The sequence below is a fragment of the Drosophila busckii genome, chromosome 2L, assembly GCF_011750605.1.
Source record: "Drosophila busckii strain San Diego stock center, stock number 13000-0081.31 chromosome 2L, ASM1175060v1, whole genome shotgun sequence".
NCBI lineage: Eukaryota > Metazoa > Arthropoda > Insecta > Diptera > Drosophilidae > Drosophila > Drosophila busckii.
Window position 1 is genome coordinate 12,657,304 of NC_046604.1, and position 22,557 is coordinate 12,679,860.

Sequence of the window (22,557 nt, forward strand, 5' to 3'; positions counted from 1 at the left end):
CGTTCGTTGGTTCGGCAGCCCCTAGTTCGTTCGAGGTCCTGACTGCATCCTTAGCTGTGTGCCACTTGCCCCTTTGCCACACACGCCGCCGCACGGCATGACGTTGAAAAATTGTAGCTAGTTCACATGAAAATTGTCAAGTAAACGAGTGCCGCTATTACCAAAATGAAAATGAAAATGAAAACGTAAATGAAAAGCAAAACATGAAAAAGAACTTGCTGCCAGCTCCTTCCTTTCTGGCAACTATATAAAAATATATATTGCATATATTTCACGCTTCCTATAATGAGCAAATGCATTTGCTGTTTGAGTTTGGGGATTAAGTTGCCACCGCTTGCTACAAATAAATAATAATAGTTAAATTATTATATGCAAAATTCAGAAGCTAAAGTAAGAGCAGTCAGCAGTCCCAGCTTTTATATTTAAATAATAATTTCCATAACTTAATATTTAACTAATTTAACTAAATTTCTATAACAATTTTTTTTATTATTATTGTAAAATATGCTTATAATTTAAATTCAAATAATATAATAATAAGAAGAGTAAGAATCATTTATAATTTATTTAACAAAACTTAATTTAATGTTTAAAAAAATTCACAGCTCAAATATTTTTGCATTTAAATTAATTTTGCTTAACTTTTATTGAATATTAGATCACACATTTTTTTATTTAAGTCAAAATGTAAGATTAAAATTAAAAGCTTAGCTGTAGCCTTAGGTACATTTTATAAAAATTACGCTGAAAAAAAATTAAAATTTTTATACTATATACAAGTTAAGCTAAATTTATCTTTTAAAAAAAATAAATTCTTTAACATTTTTACATTCATTTTTAATTCTTCATCAAATGCAGTTTATTTAACATTTAGAAATGCTTAGAACAGAGTCTAGGCTTAATTTATTCAGTTCTGGCGCCTTTTTATTTACTTTAACATATCAATATATTTAAATATAAATCGCAAGCAATCAAATTTGAATATTGCACTTGTGCTTATTGTTAGATGAAAAAAATATAATATCAAATAAAAGTAGATTTATAAAATATGCTAACGACTTGAGCTATCAGCAGCTATAACCGCGCAGCACATGTTGAGGTGTATGCTGAATAAGCTCGCAGGCAGTCTGAACTGCTCTCGTGGGTGTGTGTGGCTGGGTGCTTAAACAAAGCGACAGACATACGTATGTGTGTGTGTGTGTGTGTGTGTGTGTGTAGGGAGTACTGGGTAAATGGGCAAATAACGATATGTTTACAGATGGCGTTGCCAATTTGGTTAAGAGTAAAAGACACAAAATGTGGAGCAGCCACATAGAAATGTGTGGCGCTGATTTATATTTGCGGCAAACGTGTGGGGCACGCAACAACAAGCCCAAAAGCCTGTTGCCGCGAGGAAACTTTGGCTCGGTCTGTCTCTCGGTCTGTGCGGCTGTTTGTCTTGGCAAAGTCAACACTGAGCAGCGCCAAGGAATTGAGGCAAACAACTGGTTACATGACAATATTTTGCGTGTTGAAACAAACGTGGGAAGTGCAAACAAATTTGCAACATTTGTGCTCACTTGTTGTCTTGCCTTTTGATTTGTCAATTTTTAGCTTAAAGCTTTAAGTTTAAGTCTTGGGTCCAAGCTCATTTTGAATGCATTCTTCATAAATCCTTGTCATAACTTTGCTATCAACTTGCCAACAAAAGCGTTAAGGAACTTTTTTTTGAAACCAACCAAGCAGCCAGTCAATGCAGCTAGAGCATAACGCCCAGCACTGCATATTGCGCATACGCCACGTTGGCCACAGCCAATTGCCATTTTTATGGCACACACACACACACACCCCGAACGCTGTCAAACTATTTATTGTTCATTTATATGCAATGTCTTCAACTGCTGAACACAAATAGTTAGATTAGAAAGCAAAAGAAAGAGAGCGCTTATGATATATAGTATAAATATATTATAGTCTGAGGATTAAAAGTTATAAAGGCAGCAGCTTTAGTGCTCGAGTGCCGCTTAAATTGGCATTAAAACTAAACGTCGAGAAAGGAGCTCAAGAAGTTAAAGCGGCAAGTAGTGAAAGTGACGTTTTTAATGATGAAATTGCTTGTAATAAAATTATAAAATGCATTAAATAAAATAAAAAGGGAGCATAAATAATGATTACTTATTTTATATTTATATCGCTCTCACCAAACAACAATTTAATACAAAAATATATATTTATATTTTATTATTTATCACAGTATAATTTTAATCATAGAAAATTCTCTGAATAATTTGTAGCCCATTTGTTAAGGCAGTCTGGCTGGCTGTCTACAGCTTTTATTGCAAGTATACAAAATCAAGAATTACTTTCTGCTTTCTCTACTATATAAACAAATTTTTGTCACACAAAGTTGTTGCCATTTGTAACTTTGACTAAGCCAAAAGTTCTGCAAGCGGCGGCGGCAGCTGCAGCATCCAAAAATTCTCAGTCAGCCAGCCAGCTGGCTGTTGCCTCAATTAGCATTTTAATCAAGTGAGACGCCACTTGCTATGGCTACTAAGTCTGTCATGGCACTATGAGCAACCCCCACTGAACAAAAAAAAAATCCGAAATTTGCTTCAGCAAACCGGAAATATTTTAATTTCCGCCTGCGCCTTATTTTAACAGCAAAATTTTTCTACACTGTTGCTTTTAGTTTCGTTGTCCGAGCCTGGGCAATGTTAATTGCGCTGTTCTCCTGCTACATAAAATAAAAGTAAATACTTTAAGCATTACACAAACAGCAGCAGCGGCAGGCATTAAAAAAAATAAAACACAAGAATTTGCATAAAATGTTTTAATTCACATGGAGTCACAGGGTTGACATTTTAAAGTCCTCAACACAAATGTCCAGTGCTTAATTGAATTGTTTAATGGAGTTGTTTGTGGAGAGAGAAACACACAGAGAGAGTAAGAATCAAAACGGCGTAAAAATCACGCGAATGCGGGTCAACCCTCCCACCCTCCTCCACCTTGGGGACTGTGGGTCAACCTTTTAATTTAACGCCACTTTGCAGCCATAAAAAACGCTTGTCGCTTGTTCAGTTGGGTGTGAGTTTGGTCATTATTATCATTATCAGCTATCTCGCTCTCACTCTCGCACTCTTCTTCTTATTCTTATCAAGCTGGTAACAGCGCATTCAATTTGCCATTTTATTAACCTGTCCGCTGATTTTATGCCAAAAACTTTTCGCCCACCAAATCACGAAAGTTTAATCCACTTGAGCTTAGTTTGTTGTTGCCACAGCTCAATGCTTTTATCCTCTACTATATATATATTTATAGTATTTTCTCACACTTTAAGCATGGCTTAAAACAAACAACAAACGCTTCTTAGCCAGCTGTCAAAATATTTTACACGCTGCAATTTTTTCTGCTCTATCGCTTGTTCTCTAATTTAAAGTTTTTGTTTTTTCTTTGCTTCCCTCGTTGGGATTTAAAAGCGACGCTAGTCACGTTTGATTGCAAAGTTTTGGCAAAGAAAAATAAATTATATTCGTAATGTTGATAGAAATGAGAAGCGTGTCTAGCATTTCTTTAAAAAAAATATACAAAATTTTTGTAGTTTAAAATTATTAAAGGTAAACAAATGGCATGGAAGGTTTGAAATTAAAGCGGCAAAGTTAGGGCAAACTATATTGAAAATGTAGAAAATAAAAGCAATTAAATTAGAGTTAATTACTTAAAATAGATATTAAATGCCAAGATTAAAACTAACTTAATAAATTCTGCGATTTATTTTTTAATAGCCACACAAAAGTTGCTCTAGATATTCTAATAAAATTTCTAAAGTATTTTAATAATTTAACTACACTGAAAAATACTTGAAATATGCTAAGTAACTTTCCTAAAATTTAAATTAAGCTGTTACTCACATTTTTGTTATTGCTGTCAAAATTAACACCAAAGTATTGCCAAAATAATTTCCGTATTTCTAGCTTAAAGTTTGCAGCTCTTTTAAGCCAAAACTGCTGCTATAGCCAGCACTTCATTAGGCTAAAACCTAAAAATACAAATGAAAAGTTTGTTGCAAACTGTTTGCTTTACCTTATTAGACAACACAAAGTATCACATGGCCAAAGCTTTAGTCCTGGGCTCTGTAGCAATGAAAACAGCAACAGTTTGTCCAATTGGCATTGCCAAAAGCAAACAGAGAGAAGCACAGCAGAGAGACTAGAATTACTAGTTAGTAAGCAGAGATGGGCAGCCCAGTTTGCTGTGTGTGGCAAGGCGTGGCACTGGGGCGTGGCTTTGAGAAGTTAAAGCCGCTTTAAGCAGCTTGCTGACCGCAGACTGCACAGTCCAGAGCCTCGAGCTCTGCTGCACGTCTCATCGAAGTTCATAATTTTTCTTCTCTCTTCATTTTTTTTTTTTTGCAGTGACAAATTCCTGGGGGGCTCATTTTCTCGTAACACACCCAATTTCTCTCACTCTTTCTCTCTGGCAAGTTTTTGGGCAAAGTGTCGCTTGTAAGTTTTCAGATTTCTGTTGTTCTCTTTGCAACGGCAACACATTTAACCTGCCTGCCAACTTTGCACTTCAACTGCTTGCCCCACTCACTTTCTGTCCGTGTGTGTGTGTGTGCGGTTTGTTGGTTTTGGCCTTCGCATTATTATGCTTATTGGCGCATATGGAGCACGTATTATGATAGGTAGTTTAGACAAGCTACGGTAACTGCTTTGGCTCTGGCTAAAGGCTAAAGCATGGGCACGAGTGAGAAGTTCGCATGGCCAGAGCTTAGCTCTGCACATTTTGTTGCTACGTGCGGCCGCAATCCTTTAACATGTGCGCATTAAAGTGCTAAATTGGCTAAGAAATTCATAAAATAAAAAACTTAATTTGCTCGCACTCTCAGCAATAAAAAACTAAAATGAATGTCATAACCAAAAAACATTACAAGCTTATCAAAATAATTAAGTTGAAAAAATAGTTGTATGTAATATGATTAATGTTATAACAGTATTACGTTAACCAAAGCAACAAACAAACAAAAAGCGCAGCCACACAAAATGTTGAACAAAATTTTTACTTTCATTTGACAGTTGACGTTGGCCATAATTTGTTTAACGTATGTAAACTTAATGCGATAAGCAAACAGACGAAAGAAACAGCAAGAGCAACTTGTAATATATATATACACACCAGTGTGTGTGTGTGCCGGCTTCTAAAATGAAAAGTGTTGAAAAACTTTTACTTTCAACACTTGTGCTTTGTATTTTTTTGTGTAACTTTGAGCTTAGCTCCAGCCCACAGCCAAGTAGCCGGGCATGTAAATTAGCTTCCAACCAACAACAACAACTCAAGTCTTGACTCGACTCAATGCGACATTCGAACTGAGCCAACAAGTGGCTGCGGGTAATTATATTGTGGTCACGTTCAACCAGCCAGGCATCTGTTTTACTTATGTTGAGCTCTCTGTTACAGTTTAGTCGCTTTTTTACAACAACAACTGCTAAAAGACAATTGCCAGCAACAGTGCAAATTGTATAAAGTCAACAAGCAAGTTGCCAAAAAAAAACTACTAAGTCAATAGCTTTAGTTTGTCTTTTAAGTCGCAGCGTTAATAATTTTTGAACTTACTGCAGTTTGCTTATCTTATGCAATTTTCAAGAGTGTATAAATGTTTGCACTAGGCGTATGCGCAATTTATGCAGTAACTGTAGCAAGCTGCTTGACTATTTTATTTATTTAAAATATATGCTTAATTTAACAATTACATTTTTATTGTAACTTTAACATAATAATTTTTAAGTTTATAATTTGCACTAGGCGTATGCGCAATTTATTTAGTTACTTAATTAGTAGCTATAGCATAGCTGCTGGGCTTTTTTATTTATTTAAAATATTATATAAAATTGTAACAATTAAACGCAATAATTTTTAACTTTATAATAGAGTTAGTCAGTTATAATGCTTTCAATAATTTAATTGAGCAAATACATATTTTTAATAATATAAAATATACACAAATTGGAATTAAGTGTATTATTAGACAACTGACAATTGAGACACGCAAGCGGCTCTGCGACAATTTCAACGCAGTCAGCAGAGTTATCAAATTATCAGCGACTGCCTGTCCAACTGTCAGCAGCTGTTCTAATTGCAATGCTATATGCTATATATATGCACTATATCCATATAGGTACGCGCGTGTGTGTGTGTGTACAGAGTGTATATTTAGCTGTGTGTTCAGTTAGTGCGACATGCTATTTAAATTAATAATGCCGCAATTTGCAATGCGGCAACAATAGCGCAGCGCTTTGTGGCAAGTGGCGTCGAATCATTCGAATAGTCTGTCTGTCTGTCTGTCATTAGACACGTTAGCTAGCCAATTTAACAGTTAGCTGAAAGCTGAGCGATAGACAGAAAGAGAGGCAGATGCTGCTGCTGCTGACAGCTCAATAATTTTAGCAATTTATATAATTATATTTTATAAATAGCAAATGCAGTTGATAATTATAACAATAATAAATATAAATTAGATAAATGCTTAATACAACAGCTAAAAATATAATACAAATTTATAAAAATTTATAATGCATTTATAAAATTAAAATAAATATTTTTAAGCTGCTTGGCTTTAGAACTAAATCAAAATGTCTAAGTTAAACTATAGTTTATTATAGAGTAAGCTCAAGTGCCGCCCACTAGCAAGCGCAGCTACTAAAACTAAACTCTATAATTGTTACTTAAATTATAAGCCCTAGCCACAAATATATATATTCTATTCGTATTTGAATGTGAGGCGCAACTTGTTGAAAGCTACACGCCCATTAGCTGCCGCTTGAGCATATAATTTGTTGACTTTGAATTTGTTTTTAGTTGTTGGCCCGCATGACTTTGCATTTCAGTCGCAGAGCAGAGACAACACCTTTCAGACTATAGCTCAAAAATTGCGGCTCATTTATCATATTTTTTTATTGTAGCTTGCGGCGTTTGACAAAAACACAACAATAGCAGAAAAATGCGCATTTGTTGTCATTTGTTTTGTATTTTGTATTGTTTAACAGCTGCCAACTTACGCGTGGCTGATTTTCAAAAGAGAGTCGAGTCGAGTCGAGTTGGAAGCTATAAATATGAGATTTCACAGCTTATAACAATTATAATTACAATTTATGAGCTGTAGAAATTCTTAGGCATCAGCTCAACAAACCGCAAACTGCTTAAGTGAAGAGGCAGCAACCACTAGACGTGCCACATAACGGGCTTGACACAGCGGGTGGCGGCCCAGACCCAGACCCAGGCCAGGCCACTTGGCAGAAAATCTAATAAAGGCCCAGTTGCGGCAACTCGTCCATGTCGTCGTCAACTTAAGGCTTAGTAGTTCATAGAAAGTCAGTCAGTTGGGCGTAACAGACAGACAATTCCCATCAGGACATGCCACTTGGCATTTAATAGCTTGAAAGAGTGAGGCGGAGACGAAGTTGCCTGCTATGATTTGTTGCTTAGCTTTATGATGTGCACATATTTATCAATGGGTTTAATATTTTTCTTTTTTTATTGCTTAAGATTTAAACGTAAATCATTGCTAATTTCGTATGCAATTTTGTAAACAAGCCAAATCTTAAATAAGATCTTGCGTTGGCGCGCTGGCGTATACGTAATCTGCTATGCACGAGTCAAATTACAGCTACGTTTGTTCTACATAATGCGCATAATAATTTCTCGCTCGCATTTAAAACGTGTTGGCTAGCAACTAAAGATAGAACACACACACACACAGACTCACCTGTCTAAGCGTTTAAATGCGGCGCATCGCCGCTCACAGCACAACAATAAGAGAAATCTTTTTTTTTATTTTTGTTTCTGTGTGTTTTACAATGTGAATTAGCGCTGAGGTTCAGTCGTACAATGAAAACGGGAAGCACTGCTAACTAATTGCAACGTTTCGCATTTCATGTGACATAAACAACAGACAATAAACTAAGCGAACAGACAGACAGACAAAAATAACTAACTAACTGACATATAGAATATATACGCTATATATAGTTGACACAACTGCAAATTAAACTTGCCTAGCAGTTTCATATTTATGCAACAATCAATTTATTTTGCCTTGTCATTAATTTAAAGCATATTTTGTTTGATTGGCTTAAAAAATAAAGTAAACTTAATTTACGCTTTGCAGCTTCAATAATTTATCAACTGAATTAGACACTGGCGTACAGCTAGCTAGTTATTTAGCTATTGTTTGTAGCTAAAAATAGCTAACATAGCAATGTCCGTTCCGCTCCTCAATGAGGCGGGCAGCCTTTGGGCTAATGAGACAACATTCAGCGTGGTTAGCAAAACAATTTTAAGCACACAAATTGCACACAGCACAACAAAAACAAAAAAGGGGCACACAGTGCGTATGATTAATGCAGGCGAGCAGAGCATAGCATATTTCATCATTTTTCATGACAACAACGAAACTGACAAGGCAGAAAATGTCCTCAGATGTCCTCAAGCTCAGCAAACAGCAAATAAATTGGAGTTTGAGCTTGAGTTTTGGTGAATTTAATCGGGTTGATATACAGTAGATATTAAAGCTAATGCAGCCCTGGTTATAAAAATGCTACTCTATGGCCCAGCAAAAGGGCAGAACTAAGCGCAAACTAAACTCATTTAACTTTTTGTCGTAACAACAACAACAACAGCAACAATTGAACTGCCAACAACAATAGCAATGTTATCAAAATGTCATTCATTCAAATATGCCTGGTTTGGTTACCTGTGTCTGCTCCTGGCTTTGACTGCCAGCTGTGCCATTGTTGATACTCATTACAAACATTTTGCCATTTATTTATTTGCAGCGAGCACTGATAGCGACAACAGCTCAACAAATGTGCTGGTCGCGGTCACGCCGAGTCCAAGCAGCAGCCAACTCACCAGCTCACCCCCAATTGATGCGCCTCTGGAGCAGCAACAGCCGCAAGGTAAGCCGCTCTTCTTTTTTTTGTCTGTGCTGTGTGTTCAGGTCACACTTCTCTAAACTAAAAAGCCAAATACAATGCCCATTTGTTTATGCATAGGCCAATGCCTGCTGGACGGTCTCTGGGTGCCGGAGACGACGGTGCATTGCGAGAAGCAGACAAGCTGCCGCGCCATCCAGCGCACAGGACACTGTTGTCCCGATTATAAATGCGGTAAGTTGGCCAGCTTGCGGCTTCTGTGGCAAGCTCTATGCAAATGCAACACTCACTCACCCTCTCTGCTCCCACTTAGATTGCGAAAAGGATGGCAAAACGTATGCGAATGGTTATAAATTGGTTAGTCCGGATACTCCATGCACTGTCTGCTATTGCAAAGGTGAGAGCACAAGCATAAATGCAATTTATTTGCGGCTAGTTAAGATCAAGCCTAGTGGGAAGTTCGAACTTAGTTTAAGCTTTATTGGCAATAATTAGGTTGCAAGTCATTTGGCATTTAAGTGGCGCTAAGTTAGCATTCAGAATATGTATAGATGGATTAATTCAAGAGCTAGTTTGCTGCATTAGTTTAGTTAAATGTGTGTAAATTTAAATTGAAACTTTAGCAGCAGCAACAACAAAACATATTTACATTTAATTTAAACTAAACACTCAATTTACACTACAAAAAAGTAATTTTAATTTGCAATTATATATTTTTATTTCATGTATATTTTATTTATAATGTTTGTTAACTTAAAATTGCAAACAAACATTTCATAAATGAAATTTTAATGATTGCCAGCGCTAAATTGCATTTGAAACTGTTGCAGGTGGCGAGATTGTTTGCAGCCCCGTAACCTGCTTCCGCCGTGATGACTGCCAGCCCAAATACGTGCCCGGTCGCTGTTGTCCCGAATACGATAACTGTCCAAGTGAGTAGCGTGCACTAATCCCAGCCATTGGCTAAACAGACTGACGCCACCCACCCACTTTTCTGCCACCCACAGTTCTTGACAATAATCCGCAGTTGGGCAGCGAAACAAGCAGCGCAGTGCCAGCAACAGCAGCGCCAACCACAGCGGGAGCAGCTGCAGCAGCAGCAGCTGGAGCTGGTTTCAATTGGAATATAACCATCAAGGAGATAACCAAGCCGACGGAGATACGCATTACCGATGATAACCACAAGCCCAAACAGCCGATACCAATGCGCACGCCAGCAACCACAAGTGCGCCAGCAACACCAACAGCAGCAGCAGCAGCCAGCACAACAACAACAGCAGCAGCAACAGCAACAAGCGATGCGCCAACAACAACAGCAGCAACAACTGAAGCAACAGCAACACCAGCAGCAGCAGCAGCAACAAGCTCAGCGCTTAGCCAAGACAACAACCATAAAGCACTTCCAGTCAACAGCAGCAGCAGCGGCAGCAGCGAAAGCTTAAAGCTCATTGCTTCAGTGGGCTACGTAGAGCGTCCGCTTAATCACAGCCACGATAGCAACTTGGTCATCTACAATGCCGCCCAGGGATTGCAGCCACTGACAGAGAATGATCCCAGCAAAATAAATATCAAACGGGAGTACACTACAGAGGGCATGACGGGTGTGCTACCGAGCAAGCTGGAGATTGTAGCAGTAGCGTCGGAGCTGGAGCCGGATACGGCGGGCAGTGATAATATTTATCATATAATCTCAACCACTGAAGGTCCTGCTGGCAGCAGCAGCAGCAGCACTGAGCTCAACGCCAGTTCAAGCTTTGAAAGCAGCAGCAGCAACAACACCTTGGACAGCGAGTTTAGCACTGAGGGCTTGCCCAGCAGCAGCAGTGAAGCCCCCGCAGCTTCGAGCACGCCAACAGCATTGCATCATTTGGAGGAGGAAGAAGTAGCGCAAGTTGAATCCAATCCGGCGTATCCCTCGCTGCCCGAGGATGATTTCAGTCTGCGCGATGTCAACTTTCCGCTTGTCGAGCTAGAAGACATTGTGGAGGCGGAGAATAAGGATGAGCAACGCAGCATTGTCAGTCCCTTTGAGCGTGAGCATAAGCTTGCTCAGCTGGTGACAGACTCGCCGTCACTGGATGCCAGCGGCAGTGGCATGGGCTTGATCATGGGCAGCGGCAGCGGCGACATGGAGCTGAATCAATCGCTGCCCAATGCGCCAGAGCAGCTGCAAGCGCTGGCCAGCAGTCAGGCGCCGATGTCAGTGCCTTTGATGTATAGCGTGGAGGAGAACTCCGCCGAGACGCGCATACAAAATGTAAGCGATGTGCTGAGGCTGGAGCGACAGCAGCTGGAGAATGAAACAAGCGCTGAGCTTGAAGTGGGCAGCGGCAGTTTGGAGCGCCGCGAGGCCACCACACCCAAGGCCAAGCGTGAGCTCGATATTGATATAGATGAGCTGGGCTCGGGTGCTGGGCAGGCAGCCCAAGGATCCGTTGCCAAGGATCCCAAAGAGGATGCAGAGAGTCTCAAGCTTAACGATAGCCAGGAGCAGAGTGAGGGAGTCGCCAGCAAGACAACGACGCGCGCCGAGAAAAGTTTCGTTGACTTGAGCAGCAGCGCTGGAGCGATTGCGGGTCAGCAGCGCCTGGAGCGTCTCTATCTGCATCGAATATACTGAGAGTAGCGCCATAGCAAACTGAATAATGCGGTGTATATAGAAACTAAACTATTTAAAATTCCAAGCCTAATTAACAGCAATTAGCCAAGTAATTAAAAAAGAGCACGTTGTCATCAACTATGTTGCAAAAAATAAGCTGCAATTACTTAAGTAATTGCCACTAACGTAATTGCGATTACTTAAGTAATTAGCACAGTAATTAAGTTATTTAAAGAAGCGCTAAGCTTAAACGAAAATTCAATTTATTTCAATTTAATTTACTTCTATTGAATTTATTAAAATCATACTTGCATATAAGTCTTTAGCCACAATTACATAAGTACAACGAATAATATAACAAATCACATTCTGCTGGGCTCCCCAAATGCAATAATAATAATATTTTAAAAACATATATATTTTTTTGTCTAGCACAAACAAATATATATTGCTTAGTTGTATTGTAATTTATTCTCATAATAAATATTGTAAGCAAACATTTCATTTTGCCACGCCTCCATACGCACATTATACATCCAGCGCCCGCTAAAAGAAATTTATTTAATATTTAATTTAATGCTTAAAAACAAGAAAAGAGCGCAAAGCTCTAGTGATGTTTTTTTTTTATATAGTACTCTGCGATTTGAAAAGCTTTTAAGTTTAGACTGAATATGAAAAGTTCTTAATTTAAAGCCTAGCAAGCAATTTAATATTAATTTATAAACTACTAAACTATAATTATGATTTAAATGAATAGTGTCAAAAAATTCAGTCATTTTTAGTTATAACAAAGAAAAAAACATAATTTAAATTGCTTAAATCGAAATTAAGTAAGCCATTCAATTTTCGCTAAAAGAGAAACAATTGCACAGAAATAAATTAAGTGTAACTAGCGTAAATTTGAAGCAACAAATTCATATATTAAAAATATGCGTTAAGTATATTAAAGCAAACTAATTACATTTAATTTAAAATTATTTGATAGAGTATAAAAATTATAAAAAATATAAATAAAAAGAAAAATAACTATGTATTTTTTATTATAGCTTAAGTTTAAGTGTAAGTTTGTTTATTTTCAAAGTCTGTCGGACATTTAACAATTAGAATAGGCAATTAATTGTAATAGGCCTAGACTCTAGGGCTTTTAATACGCAACAGTCCTAGCAGCAATTGCACAATTTGACGCACCTTTAACAACAAAAAACAATAATAGAAACAACAAAAGGCATATGGGCACTCATTAAATATGCAAGTGCATGCAGCGGCAATTACCAAGAAATTAAATGAACAAAACGTAGCCAACAGACAAATATCACGACAGCGAGCAGCGACAATTGTTGCATCACCAGCAGCAGCAGCAACAACAACAACAAGTTGCCACAGCAGCATTAAAGACCACAAAACAGCCACTCAGGTTACCCCCTCAGGCAGCAGCAGCAGCAACAGCAACAACACTAACAACAAAAGCTGATTGAACTGTAATGAACAAAACAAAAAGTAACTACGACTTATGCAACAAGGTTGTTTAAAGTTTAATTTGTATGCGCAGCGGGATCTTTTTGGCTGAGAGAGTGAAAGTGCCTTCTTCGTAACTTAGAGTAGACGCTCCCGCTATTGGTAAAGATGCGGGTAACTGGTTTTGTGGTCAATCAGGAGCTTAGACTTTCGCTAAGCTTGGGGTCAATAGCAATAACTGAACGCTATATAACTTAAATAAATTTTGATTTATTGCTAACTTTTTTTTTGCAAACTTAACAAACACTTTGTTGGCTGGTTGGCTGGGTTTACAGATTAATTGCGTCCAATTTGATCAACCTGCGATTGCAGATTGTTTATCACCTCGGAGGGCACAGTGTCGCCGAGAATGTCAAAGAGATTAATACGCTGATTGCCGGGAATCTGCTCATAGGCGCCCAGCTCAATGCCCTCCTGCACGTTCTGTATTTGTGCATCCTTGGGTATGAGCAGCGTTTGCTGTGCCTGTCTGATGGCCTCATTTGTGTAGGCAGCGCCCTCACGTGTCTGTGGCAGCGAGTGTGTGCTACAAGCCAAGAGCACCACGGCGAGCAGTGAGCACAGCGCAAATGTTTTCATTTTGTTTACTATCAGAAAAGTGTTTCAAATTAATTCAATCTCTTTATTCATTCACTGCACACTGTCTTACCTGTGGCGTGGGCTTTGTTGTAATGTTTCAGCTGCGCAGGCGCCACGCGCGTTTTATAAGCCACGGCAGCAGCAGCGATCGCGCTGGAAGTCGGCCTGGAAAGCGACCAACAGCAGCAAACATTTCGCTGCAGATTTCTGGTTTTCAATTCATACACATTTAATTCAATGTATGTAAGTTGTTTATTTTTATATATTTTTGGCCAAAGCGTAAAAATGATTATTACGCCTCTTTGCAGCGAAGGTTAACAGAAATGTCAAGAGGCGCTTAACCTTCCACGCATGCTTCCAATGCATAAAAGCAGACAAGTCCAGTCAAGTAGGCATTATCTGGTTCGAGGCATTAGTAAAGTTGAACCATTACGCGGCAAATTGCCAGACATGGTTATAGTTAATATTAAATATTGTTTGGATTTTTGCGTAAGCTACTCAAAGCCAAATGGCCATAAAGCAAAAACGGTAAATACACAAGCCGCATGTCAACGTAGTTTTTGCTTTGGCTTGTCTTTTGCATATCAATATTAATTATTATGCTCATCACTCAATAAATTTATCATAGTTTAAGCTGTTTTGTAAATTACATAAGCGCTATTTATTGCCCATAAAAAATAACTGCTCAAAACGAACTTCAAACTTGGCGCTCACATTTGAAACAAGTTGGCAGCGCCAGCTTTCGTGCGCTGTGCTCTTTTTGTCTCTCTCGCTCGCACATTGTTATAGTGGATGATACGTGTTGCTGTTGTGTATTTTGTTATTTCGCGGCAGAATAATTTCATTTCTACAAAAAGTAGTTGTTAAACTATAAATTAAACAACCAATTAATTCTACTACAACTACAAGTGTGTGCATTGTTCGAAAAGTAACAGCGCAGCTTTGTTGTCGCATACCAAAAAGAAGAAAAAACAGAAAAGTAAAACGCACGTGTGCGGCACACGAGATAGCATGGAAACAGAGAATGGCGAGGGGCAGGTGCAGGTACACCTTAAAACCAAACAAGAACAGTATGTATTGAAACAATTTGTATTTGCTGTGTTTAATTCATGTTTTTTGTAGCTATGCTGTGCCGGATGTGCCTTATGCTATTGAAGGTAGCGTGACTACCACGGAGCTAAATATTTTCCTCAACGCCTTACTGCAAGACAAGGACGTGGGCAATGTTGACTTTGATTTTTTGGTGTTTGATGAGTATCTGCGTGGACGACTGTGCGATCATTTGCGCGAGAAGGCCATCAGCTTTGAGGATGCCATTGAGATTGAGTATGTGGAGCGATTTCCTGCGCCTGAGCCGCAGGATTGTTTGCTACACGACGATTGGGTGTCTGCGGTAAAAACGCGCGGCAAGTGGATCTTGACTGGCTGCTACGACAACACTATTAATATATGGACCAGCAAGGGCAAGCATAAGTTAACCATTCCTGGACACACGGCGCCTATTAAGGCAGTAGACTGGATATCGCTGGACGATGAGGCTGGACGCTTTGTGAGCAGCTCGCAGGATCAGACAGCCATGCTCTGGAAATGGAATATTGCCTCGAACGCCGTCGAGTGCATCTCAGTGTGCAAGGGTCACGAACGTGGTGTCGATAGCGTTGGTGTAAGTCCTGATGCTCAACGCTTTGCCACAGGCTCCTGGGATACAATGCTTAAAATCTGGTCAGCCGAATTAGACGACAGTGCAGAAGGTGCCTCAAAACGCGTCAAAGAGAGCGGAGTGAGAGTAAGGCATACCAAAAATATATAGATTTATATGCAATGCCTAACTTATTACTTTTTCAGACTCCAAAAATGACGCTGCAGGGACACAGGGAGAGTATCTCAGCAGTGCAATGGATGGATGGTACCACGTTGCTCACAGGCAGCTGGGATCACACGCTCAAGGTGTGGGATCTCAATATGGAAGGCATCAAAACAGAAATATCCACCAACAAATCCATTTTCGATGCCAACTATTCAAACTTAAATCGTCTAATTGTCACCGCTTCAGCCGACAAGAATCTTCGTCTATACGACGCGCGCACAAATCGTAAGTCATTCATCTTTATCTCCTATTTATTCAACTTTGTAACCTCCAACAATTTTACAGAGGGCTCTGTGGTACGCAACACCTACTTGGGCCACAATGCCTGGGTGCAAACGGTCATGTGGTCGACAACGGAAGAGTTTCTCTTTGTCTCCGGTGCCTACGATAACCAGAACAAGCTATGGGATTGCCGTAGCCCAAAGGCGCCACTTTACGATCTGCTGGGACATGGCGAGAAAGTATTTGACATTGACTGGACGAATCCTAAGTACATTGTATCTGGCGGCGCTGACAATACAGTGCGTGTATTCAAATCACGCAAAGCGCAGGGTGAAGACATGGACACCAAGTAGTGTTCCACACACACGCTTTCTATATTAAATATGTTTGTAGTAACTGTTAGGCGCTGCTAAGTTTAAATAAAGTGTACAATTTTTTAAATTCACGCAAAACGATTAATCAAACGTGAGCAATAAATCAGAAACAACACTGCGTGCTGAATTGTAGCGGATGATACTCGCTAAAATTGCAAGGTGAATGCATCCAAAGCGGCCGACGAACAGTAACAACAATTTTTGCACGCGTTTAAATTTATTAAAGAGCACGCCAACAACAAAAGACAAGTGTAATAATTAAAGTTAAAAGTGCAAGGCGTGTAACCAACGCACGCTTAACAAAATACAGCGTCGAGCACGCCAATTGCTTCCGAAAGAGTGCGATTTAGTTGGAAAGAGAGAGACGCGACAGGAAGGCGGGTGCTAAATAATTTTTTGCAGTGTTTTCGCAACGTTAAAGTAATCAAATTTGATTTGATAAAGGTGCGTATGGTGCAATTAACCCAGTGCAAGTCTTTGTCTCGATTTGTCAGAGTATTTAACCCGAATTGTGCAATAAGACAACAGAATAGAACAAACAACAGCAGCAGCAGGGGGTCGTCGACAGCGCATTTTGCAAATGTCTGCTGATTGATTTTTTAACTGCAATCCGGGCCGCGTGTTTATTTAATACAATTTTACGGGCTTTAAATAAAAGAAATGTGTTCACAAGTGTGCGTGTGAGTGGGCCTGTGCTTGCGCTTTGTCATGGCCAATGGCAAAAACTCCAAACGCCGGCGTCGACGCTAACAGCGACGTCGCAGCAGCGCCGCTTGCCAAAATGGCCGCTTGTTGTCTCTCTCTCCGCGCGCGGCGTTGATTAAATTTAATCCACAGCCTAGATTGTGAACTCTACTGTTTTTGTTTTTATTCTGGGCAGTTTACAGCTTTTGCGTTGCTGCCACGCAGTAGTTAAGCGGGTCAAGGACCTGCGTCAACAGCCTAGAGTTGTGCGCTCCTAGAACTGGTTCAATGGTTCATTTGATTCACTTTTTAAACAAAGAATACTTACATAGTATGTTGAATGTGTATTAATAAAATGTGTTTTTTTGTTGCAGCTCTAGTACATAACTAAAAAAAAAAAGACTGTAAGCAGCGTCATGTCCTCGACTCCGGCGTCTGGTGCCGGCAGCAGCACCACCAGCTCCAGCGTTGCCGCCAATGTGCCCACATCCAGTTCCAGCTCTAGCAGCACTGCCAACAATCAGGCCACGGCCGCCAGCACGCCTGTCCGTGGTCGTGGCGGCGCCAACACGAATGGCGGCGGCGCCAGCGGCAGCAATGCAAACTCTACGCCAACAACGGTTGAGGAGCCACGCAAGGACAAGCCCACACCAAGGATATCCAAAGCGCTTGGCACTTCGGCTAAACGCATACAAAAGGAACTGGCAGAAATCACATTGGACCCGCCGCCCAACTGCAGTGCTGGCCCCAAAGGGGATAATCTGTATGAATGGGTGTCGACCATACTGGGACCACCTGGTTCGGTGTACGAAGGTGGCGTCTTTTTTCTCGACATACACTTCTCGCCCGAGTATCCATTCAAGCCGCCCAAGGTGACGTTTCGCACAAGAATCTATCACTGTAATATCAATAGCCAGGGCGTCATCTGTCTGGATATATTGAAGGACAATTGGTCGCCGGCGCTGACCATATCAAAAGTGTTGCTCTCGATTTGCTCCCTGCTCACAGATTGTAATCCTGGTAGGTTTAGAGTAGAATTTAAGGAGAGTTTCATTTAATCTTTTTAATATTCTTGCAGCTGATCCATTGGTCGGCAGCATTGCCACGCAATATTTGCAAAATCGTGAGGAGCACGATCGGATTGCGCGTCTCTGGACAAAGCGGTGAGTGGAACTTGTAGTTTTGCTATCGAAATCTAAACTACCCTTGACTTTACCGCGTTCTCTTTCCTTTTTTTCAGATACGCAACATGATGCGCAAGTCTTTATGTACCACAAGCTAAAACAGGAAACGAAAGAACGCAAATTATAAATATAATTATTAAAGTACGCCTAACTATTAAATTAAACAGCAAACAAAAACAACAACAACAACAGCAACAACAAAAAGATTAAACAAAGCAAGCAGCCGCAGCCGAAAATAGTTAAAGAACCATACCATATACTTTATACATAATATATAGAAATATAAATACTTTACTCTGTATTTGTAACTGTAATTCTTAACTGTAACTGTAACTGTCATAGTGCTAGACTCACGCATACACAAACATATACACAATTGTCCATTTGTTCAATTAATACACAGACTGTAAAACGTAACGAACTTTTCGTCTTCTCAAATTTAATTTAATATCAAAAACATGCCCTAACAAATTGAACTGTAAATGAATCTGAATTATTATAAGTTATAATTAATTGATTTGACCAATTTCAATTGCACTTTTATAATTCGAAATTAATTGAAACTAATGCTTAATGCCCGATTTGCTTACAGTTCGGTTCGGTCTACGGATTGCATTCATCAAACTAACCAATTACATAAGAAATATAAATATATATTTAAAAATGCAAAGAGATGAGAAACTTAAAGATAAATACAATTAGTTTACATTATCTGTACAGTGTTAAGTCAAAATGGAGCTAAACAATTAACAACAAAGCAAAACGAAAGCCTATTTTAGTAAATATACTAATTAACACAAGAGGAGCAACAAATGTCAGGGCCAACAGAGTTCATAATTTCAAGTTCAATTAAAAACAATTTATATATAATAATTTTTTTGGCAAAAAAGACTTGTAGAAAACGTTTTACGAAAAACCAATTAAGACAATTATTTTCAAAATTTCAAATTTATGTACAACAAAATATTTGTTATTTATTAACAGTTTGATTTAGTTTTTGTTTTTTCTTTTTTAATGTGATATCTGTAAGCGTCAAATACGTGCTTTGGCCAATTCTCATGCTGTACAAAAAATTGTGTATTATTAACTGAAACCAGCAACAAACATGATATAAAAAAAACCAGCAAGCGCATAAACAAATTATGCATTAAAACGAACAAGAAAAAAAAAACCAACAAAACTTCCTATTTTGTAGTCTTAATATAAAAAAGAAAAAAGCGAAAACTAAAAGTAAACATAAGTTTATGAACAAGTAAACTTGAGAAAAAAAAAAAAACAACAAAATAAAGTAAAATATTAAAAAAAAACGAATGTAAAATAAAAAATTGCATTTCATGTTTATATATTTAGTTTTTATTTGTTATATGTATATAATGTGTGTATGTATATAATTGTTTATATAAAATAGGTTTGACATTCAATACAGTTAGACTAACAAAACCAAGCAGCAGACAGTGCGGGGCATGCGAATAGCAACAGCCGAAGCGTGTCTATGCAACTGCGCCGCACTGTCTGCTGCAGCCCCCGCCCACGACAAAGCTTTACAACTATAATGGATATAACGTTGTCTAATCCCCTTACAGATACATGCCATTGACCAGGAAGTCGGCCTCCTGGGAATAGGGCGTCTTGCCGCCCAGTCTACGCGCGCGTCGTCCCACTGTGCGCATGCGACAGCCAATGAGGATGGACAGCGCCGCTGTGACCAGCAGTCCCAGCGTTAAGGATAGCACAGCGCCGCCAGGACGTTCGGCCTGACCATCATGATCGCGAAACTCCAGCGCCAGATTCTCGTGTATAATCTTGTACTGCTCGTGCACGGGACCTACAGGCACCGGCAATGTGGGATGCAACTGTGGCAGCTGCTGTTTGGTCTGCTCCAGCGCCAGCACATTTGCATCCTTGTTGTCCTGCGACTTGAACTTCTTATGCTTGCGCGTTTTCTGCGTAAGCAAAAGTAATTAGTGCTGCTGCTGCTGCTAACATGAGCAACTTACCTTCTTGGGCGCCTCAGTGGACTTTTCCTCATCATCGTAGTCATACTCATCCACTGCGGCTTGCTGCTTGCCTGGCTGTGGCGCTGCATTCAGCACGGGCAGCATTGATTGCTGTGGTGCAGCGGCAGCAGCAGCAACTGGCGATGCTGGCGCAGCAGCAATATAGCCGTGTGCAGCTGGCGGCGCTGCAACTTGTGGCCACGCTGGCTGCTGCTGCTGTGGCACGCTAGCAACTGCAACTGGCTGCTGTTGTGGTGTCAAATAGATGTTTGTGCCTGGCAGCGACATGCCATAAAGCGTTGCAGCAGCAGCAGCAGCGTTGTTGTTGTTGCCATAAGCTGGCAATTGCAGCTGTCCCTGCTGCTGCTGTTGTTGTTGCAGCTGCAAGCCGCCTTTGTGATTAAATATGCGACTGTTTTGCTGCTCAGCTGTGTTGGGAAAGTTAATTGAATTAATTAGCAATACACACACGTAAATCAATACAGAGCAACAGCAATGAAAAGTAATTTGCCCAGCAACTCAAGTTGTGCTTGCAACACAGAGTGACATATGGCAACATTGCGTGCGTCAGCAATTCAATTCAATTTCAATTAGCCAAGAACTCTCTTAAAGTCAAAGCTACACAATTAATCAAAGCAAGGTAGCAATCAATTCATGCATCTATCAATAATTACCTGTAATTGCAACATCGCCTTGCAGCTGAGGCCGCAGTTGCTGTTGCTGCTGTGCTTGAGTTTCAGCAATTGCCTTGCGATTTAGCCAAGCAGCAGCATCCTCACGATTATTTACTACTTGTGGTGGTGGTGGTGGTGGCGGCTGCGGTGGTGGACCCAAGACCACTACATGTTGTTGTTGCTGCTGCTGTTGTGTTGCTGGCAGCAATTGTTGCTGCTGCTGCTGTTGATATTGCTCCGCATTCAAGTTGTTATTATTATTGTTGAGCTTTGTAGCCGTTGGCGCAATGGCATTGCACTGAAAAGTTGGTCAGCAGTTAATACATGTGTATGTGTGTGTGTGTGTTGTACTTACTTCCGGTCCCTCATCGCTACCATCCTCACACTGTGGAATCCCATCGCAAGCATTGTAGACAGCAATGCATTCACCGGAATGACAACTGAACTGAAAGCGTCCACAATGCGCGCTGGGCACAGCTGCAAGCAAATTAAAATTAAAATTCATTTGCATAACTTCTAAACGAAGTAACGCTTACCGTTTTGCGCTGCTGCTGCCACAACTGCCACGCCTACTGCTGCTGCCTGCGTAGGCAAAGCTGCAGCTACTGCTGCTGCTGCTGCTGGCTTCTCCTGCTTCGTTTTGAGATTGCTCAGCTCCCACTCCTGCTGCGATATATTGTTGCTGGGTATGTGCGGCAGCTGTGGACGCGGCGTGCTTGCCACTTCAGCATTATGCCGCAGCTGTGACGTCAGCACTGCGCTCGTATAGTTTGCATGCCGCGTAAACTTGCAGTGGAAATTCTCGGGTGGACCGCATTCAAACAAATAACAATAGCCGCCCGTTTTGCGCTCAAAGATGTAAACATCGCACGAGTCCGTTTCGCAGCAGAGACGCTCGCACTCCTCCAGCGTATCCAGCTCCAGACCTTGCAGATACTTGCCACCAATCGCCTGCGACTCGCCGGTGCGTATTATTGTATTCTTATGTATGTCAAAGTGACCTTAAAGTAAAGCCTAAGTCTTAGTCGCATTAAAACGCTAAGTAGCGCACTCACCTATGCAGGACTCCAGATCCATGCGCTTGGTCAGCTGATGTGGCAGCGGCGGCGTCAGCTCAGGCTGCGCTGCAGCAGCCGCAGCAAACAGCAGCAGCAGCTCGAATATCAGATTGATTAACATTTCCAGCCCGCACTATTAGCACTGCCTTTGGTTGGGGTGGAGGGCGCTGACTGTTGGTGGGTTGGTGCTGGTTGCTGCTTTGGAGGCTTGGCGTGTTTACAAAATTTACACGTTTATTGATTATTTTTCTGTTTGCGCAGCGCTGCGTTTTTTTAGCTTCCAAGCGCTGCTTACTTTTAACCTTAGCCTTTTTATATATTTTTAATTTTGTTTGCCTTTTTATATTTTATTTAAAAGAAAAACTACTTGCTGACATAAAGTAAACCAATGGAAATGGCAGAGAAAATTTACCAACAATTTAGCAACCCTTAAGTGCCAGAGCTTTAAAGCTCCCCAACAGCTGCAAGCCAAGAGCTTTCAGTTGCTTAATATTTAATTTAATTAATGTAATTTCAGCTGTTTAACAAACTTATATGTATTTTATTTTTAAAACATATTTTTTATATATTTTTATATAAAAGTGTTTAATATTTGCGCTGCAAGCTTCTCACTTTCCAACAAAGCTGCACTCTCTCCAAAACTTTGTCTCTCTCTCTCTCTTTCTGTGCTTTTACAGCAAACATATGTTAGCCTTATGTTTTCTGGACTTTCAACCCTAACCTTGCAGACCTTGCACATGCCAATTTAGCACAAGAACAATTACAGCAACTATCTAACTGCTTTGGCTTAAACCGATTTTAACTGCAGGCGCATAAAAATCAATGAAAGCTTTAGCACTTTTTCTCCATCCTTTGCTGTGGCTCTTTTCACAGGCTTTAATAATTTAGCACT

The 22,557-nt window shown here is 40.1% G+C and overlaps 5 protein-coding genes across 10 annotated transcripts in view; 3 read left to right on the forward strand and 2 right to left on the reverse strand.

The window, feature by feature from the left end:
• LOC108608422 (mucin-5AC) overlaps positions 1-11,941 on the forward strand; it is a 28,609-nt gene extending 16,668 nt beyond the window's left edge. For 3 of the 6 annotated variants that reach the window (XM_017999785.2, XM_017999786.2, XM_017999787.2), the window contains 5 exons: positions 8,814-8,936; positions 9,033-9,146; positions 9,226-9,309; positions 9,743-9,844; positions 9,920-11,940. In XM_017999785.2, coding sequence (XP_017855274.1) covers positions 8,814-8,936; positions 9,033-9,146; positions 9,226-9,309; positions 9,743-9,844; positions 9,920-11,532 — 2,036 coding nt within the window. In that variant the 3' untranslated portion in view covers positions 11,533-11,940. Of the gene's footprint in view, positions 1-8,813; positions 8,937-9,032; positions 9,147-9,225; positions 9,310-9,742; positions 9,845-9,919 lie in introns of all 6 variants that reach the window. The other 3 variants (XM_017999790.2, XM_017999788.2, XM_017999789.2) reach the window with 1 other exon arrangement.
• Positions 11,942-13,247: 1,306 nt separating this feature from the next.
• LOC108605258 lies at positions 13,248-13,688 on the reverse strand. Its single transcript, XM_017994885.1, has 2 exons — positions 13,676-13,688; positions 13,248-13,613 (listed from the first exon to the last, which is right to left on the reverse strand). The coding sequence occupies exon 2, from the start codon at positions 13,603-13,605 to the stop codon at positions 13,303-13,305; it is 303 nt and encodes a 100-aa protein (XP_017850374.1). The 5' UTR covers positions 13,606-13,613; positions 13,676-13,688; the 3' UTR covers positions 13,248-13,302.
• A 723-nt stretch (positions 13,689-14,411) lies between these two features.
• Positions 14,412-16,119, forward strand: LOC108601111 (ribosome biogenesis protein WDR12 homolog). Its single transcript, XM_017989031.1, has 4 exons — positions 14,412-14,675; positions 14,728-15,391; positions 15,451-15,697; positions 15,758-16,119. The coding sequence occupies exons 1-4, from the start codon at positions 14,617-14,619 to the stop codon at positions 16,045-16,047; spliced, it is 1,260 nt and encodes a 419-aa protein (XP_017844520.1). The 5' UTR covers positions 14,412-14,616; the 3' UTR covers positions 16,048-16,119.
• Positions 16,120-16,258: 139 nt separating this feature from the next.
• Positions 16,259-18,849, forward strand: LOC108597009 (ubiquitin-conjugating enzyme E2-24 kDa). Its single transcript, XM_017983291.2, has 4 exons — positions 16,259-16,512; positions 17,127-17,772; positions 17,831-17,915; positions 17,993-18,849. The coding sequence occupies exons 2-4, from the start codon at positions 17,169-17,171 to the stop codon at positions 18,003-18,005; spliced, it is 702 nt and encodes a 233-aa protein (XP_017838780.1). The 5' UTR covers positions 16,259-16,512; positions 17,127-17,168; the 3' UTR covers positions 18,006-18,849.
• Positions 18,850-19,296: 447 nt separating this feature from the next.
• LOC108599857 (low-density lipoprotein receptor-related protein 11) lies at positions 19,297-21,981 on the reverse strand. The gene is made up of 6 exons (XM_017986999.1): positions 21,663-21,981; positions 21,144-21,608; positions 20,963-21,084; positions 20,608-20,905; positions 19,934-20,361; positions 19,297-19,879 (listed from the first exon to the last, which is right to left on the reverse strand). Exons 1-6 carry the CDS (start codon positions 21,784-21,786, stop codon positions 19,514-19,516), a joined length of 1,803 nt encoding a protein of 600 aa, XP_017842488.1. The 5' UTR covers positions 21,787-21,981; the 3' UTR covers positions 19,297-19,513.
• Positions 21,982-22,557: the final 576 nt, after the last annotated feature.

Excerpts from the sequence above, each read along its gene's own strand:
- LOC108605258 (XM_017994885.1), bottom strand. The coding sequence starts at position 13,605 with ATGAAAACATTTGCGCTGTGCTCACTGCTCGCCGTGGTGCTCTTGGCT.
- LOC108601111 (XM_017989031.1), top strand. The coding sequence starts at position 14,617 with ATGGAAACAGAGAATGGCGAGGGGCAGGTGCAGGTACACCTTAAAACC. Across the intron at positions 15,392-15,450 it reads TCAAAGAGAGCGGAGTGAGA|ACTCCAAAAATGACGCTGCA; the intron begins GTAAGGCATACC and ends TTACTTTTTCAG. Across the intron at positions 15,698-15,757 it reads ATACGACGCGCGCACAAATC|AGGGCTCTGTGGTACGCAAC; the intron begins GTAAGTCATTCA and ends ACAATTTTACAG.
- LOC108597009 (XM_017983291.2), top strand. The coding sequence starts at position 17,169 with ATGTCCTCGACTCCGGCGTCTGGTGCCGGCAGCAGCACCACCAGCTCC. Across the intron at positions 17,773-17,830 it reads GCTCACAGATTGTAATCCTG|CTGATCCATTGGTCGGCAGC; the intron begins GTAGGTTTAGAG and ends ATATTCTTGCAG.
- LOC108599857 (XM_017986999.1), bottom strand. The coding sequence starts at position 21,786 with ATGTTAATCAATCTGATATTCGAGCTGCTGCTGCTGTTTGCTGCGGCT. Across the intron at positions 20,362-20,607 it reads AGGCGATGTTGCAATTACAG|CTGAGCAGCAAAACAGTCGC; the intron begins GTAATTATTGAT and ends TTCCCAACACAG. Across the intron at positions 19,880-19,933 it reads CCACTGAGGCGCCCAAGAAG|AAAACGCGCAAGCATAAGAA; the intron begins GTAAGTTGCTCA and ends TTGCTTACGCAG.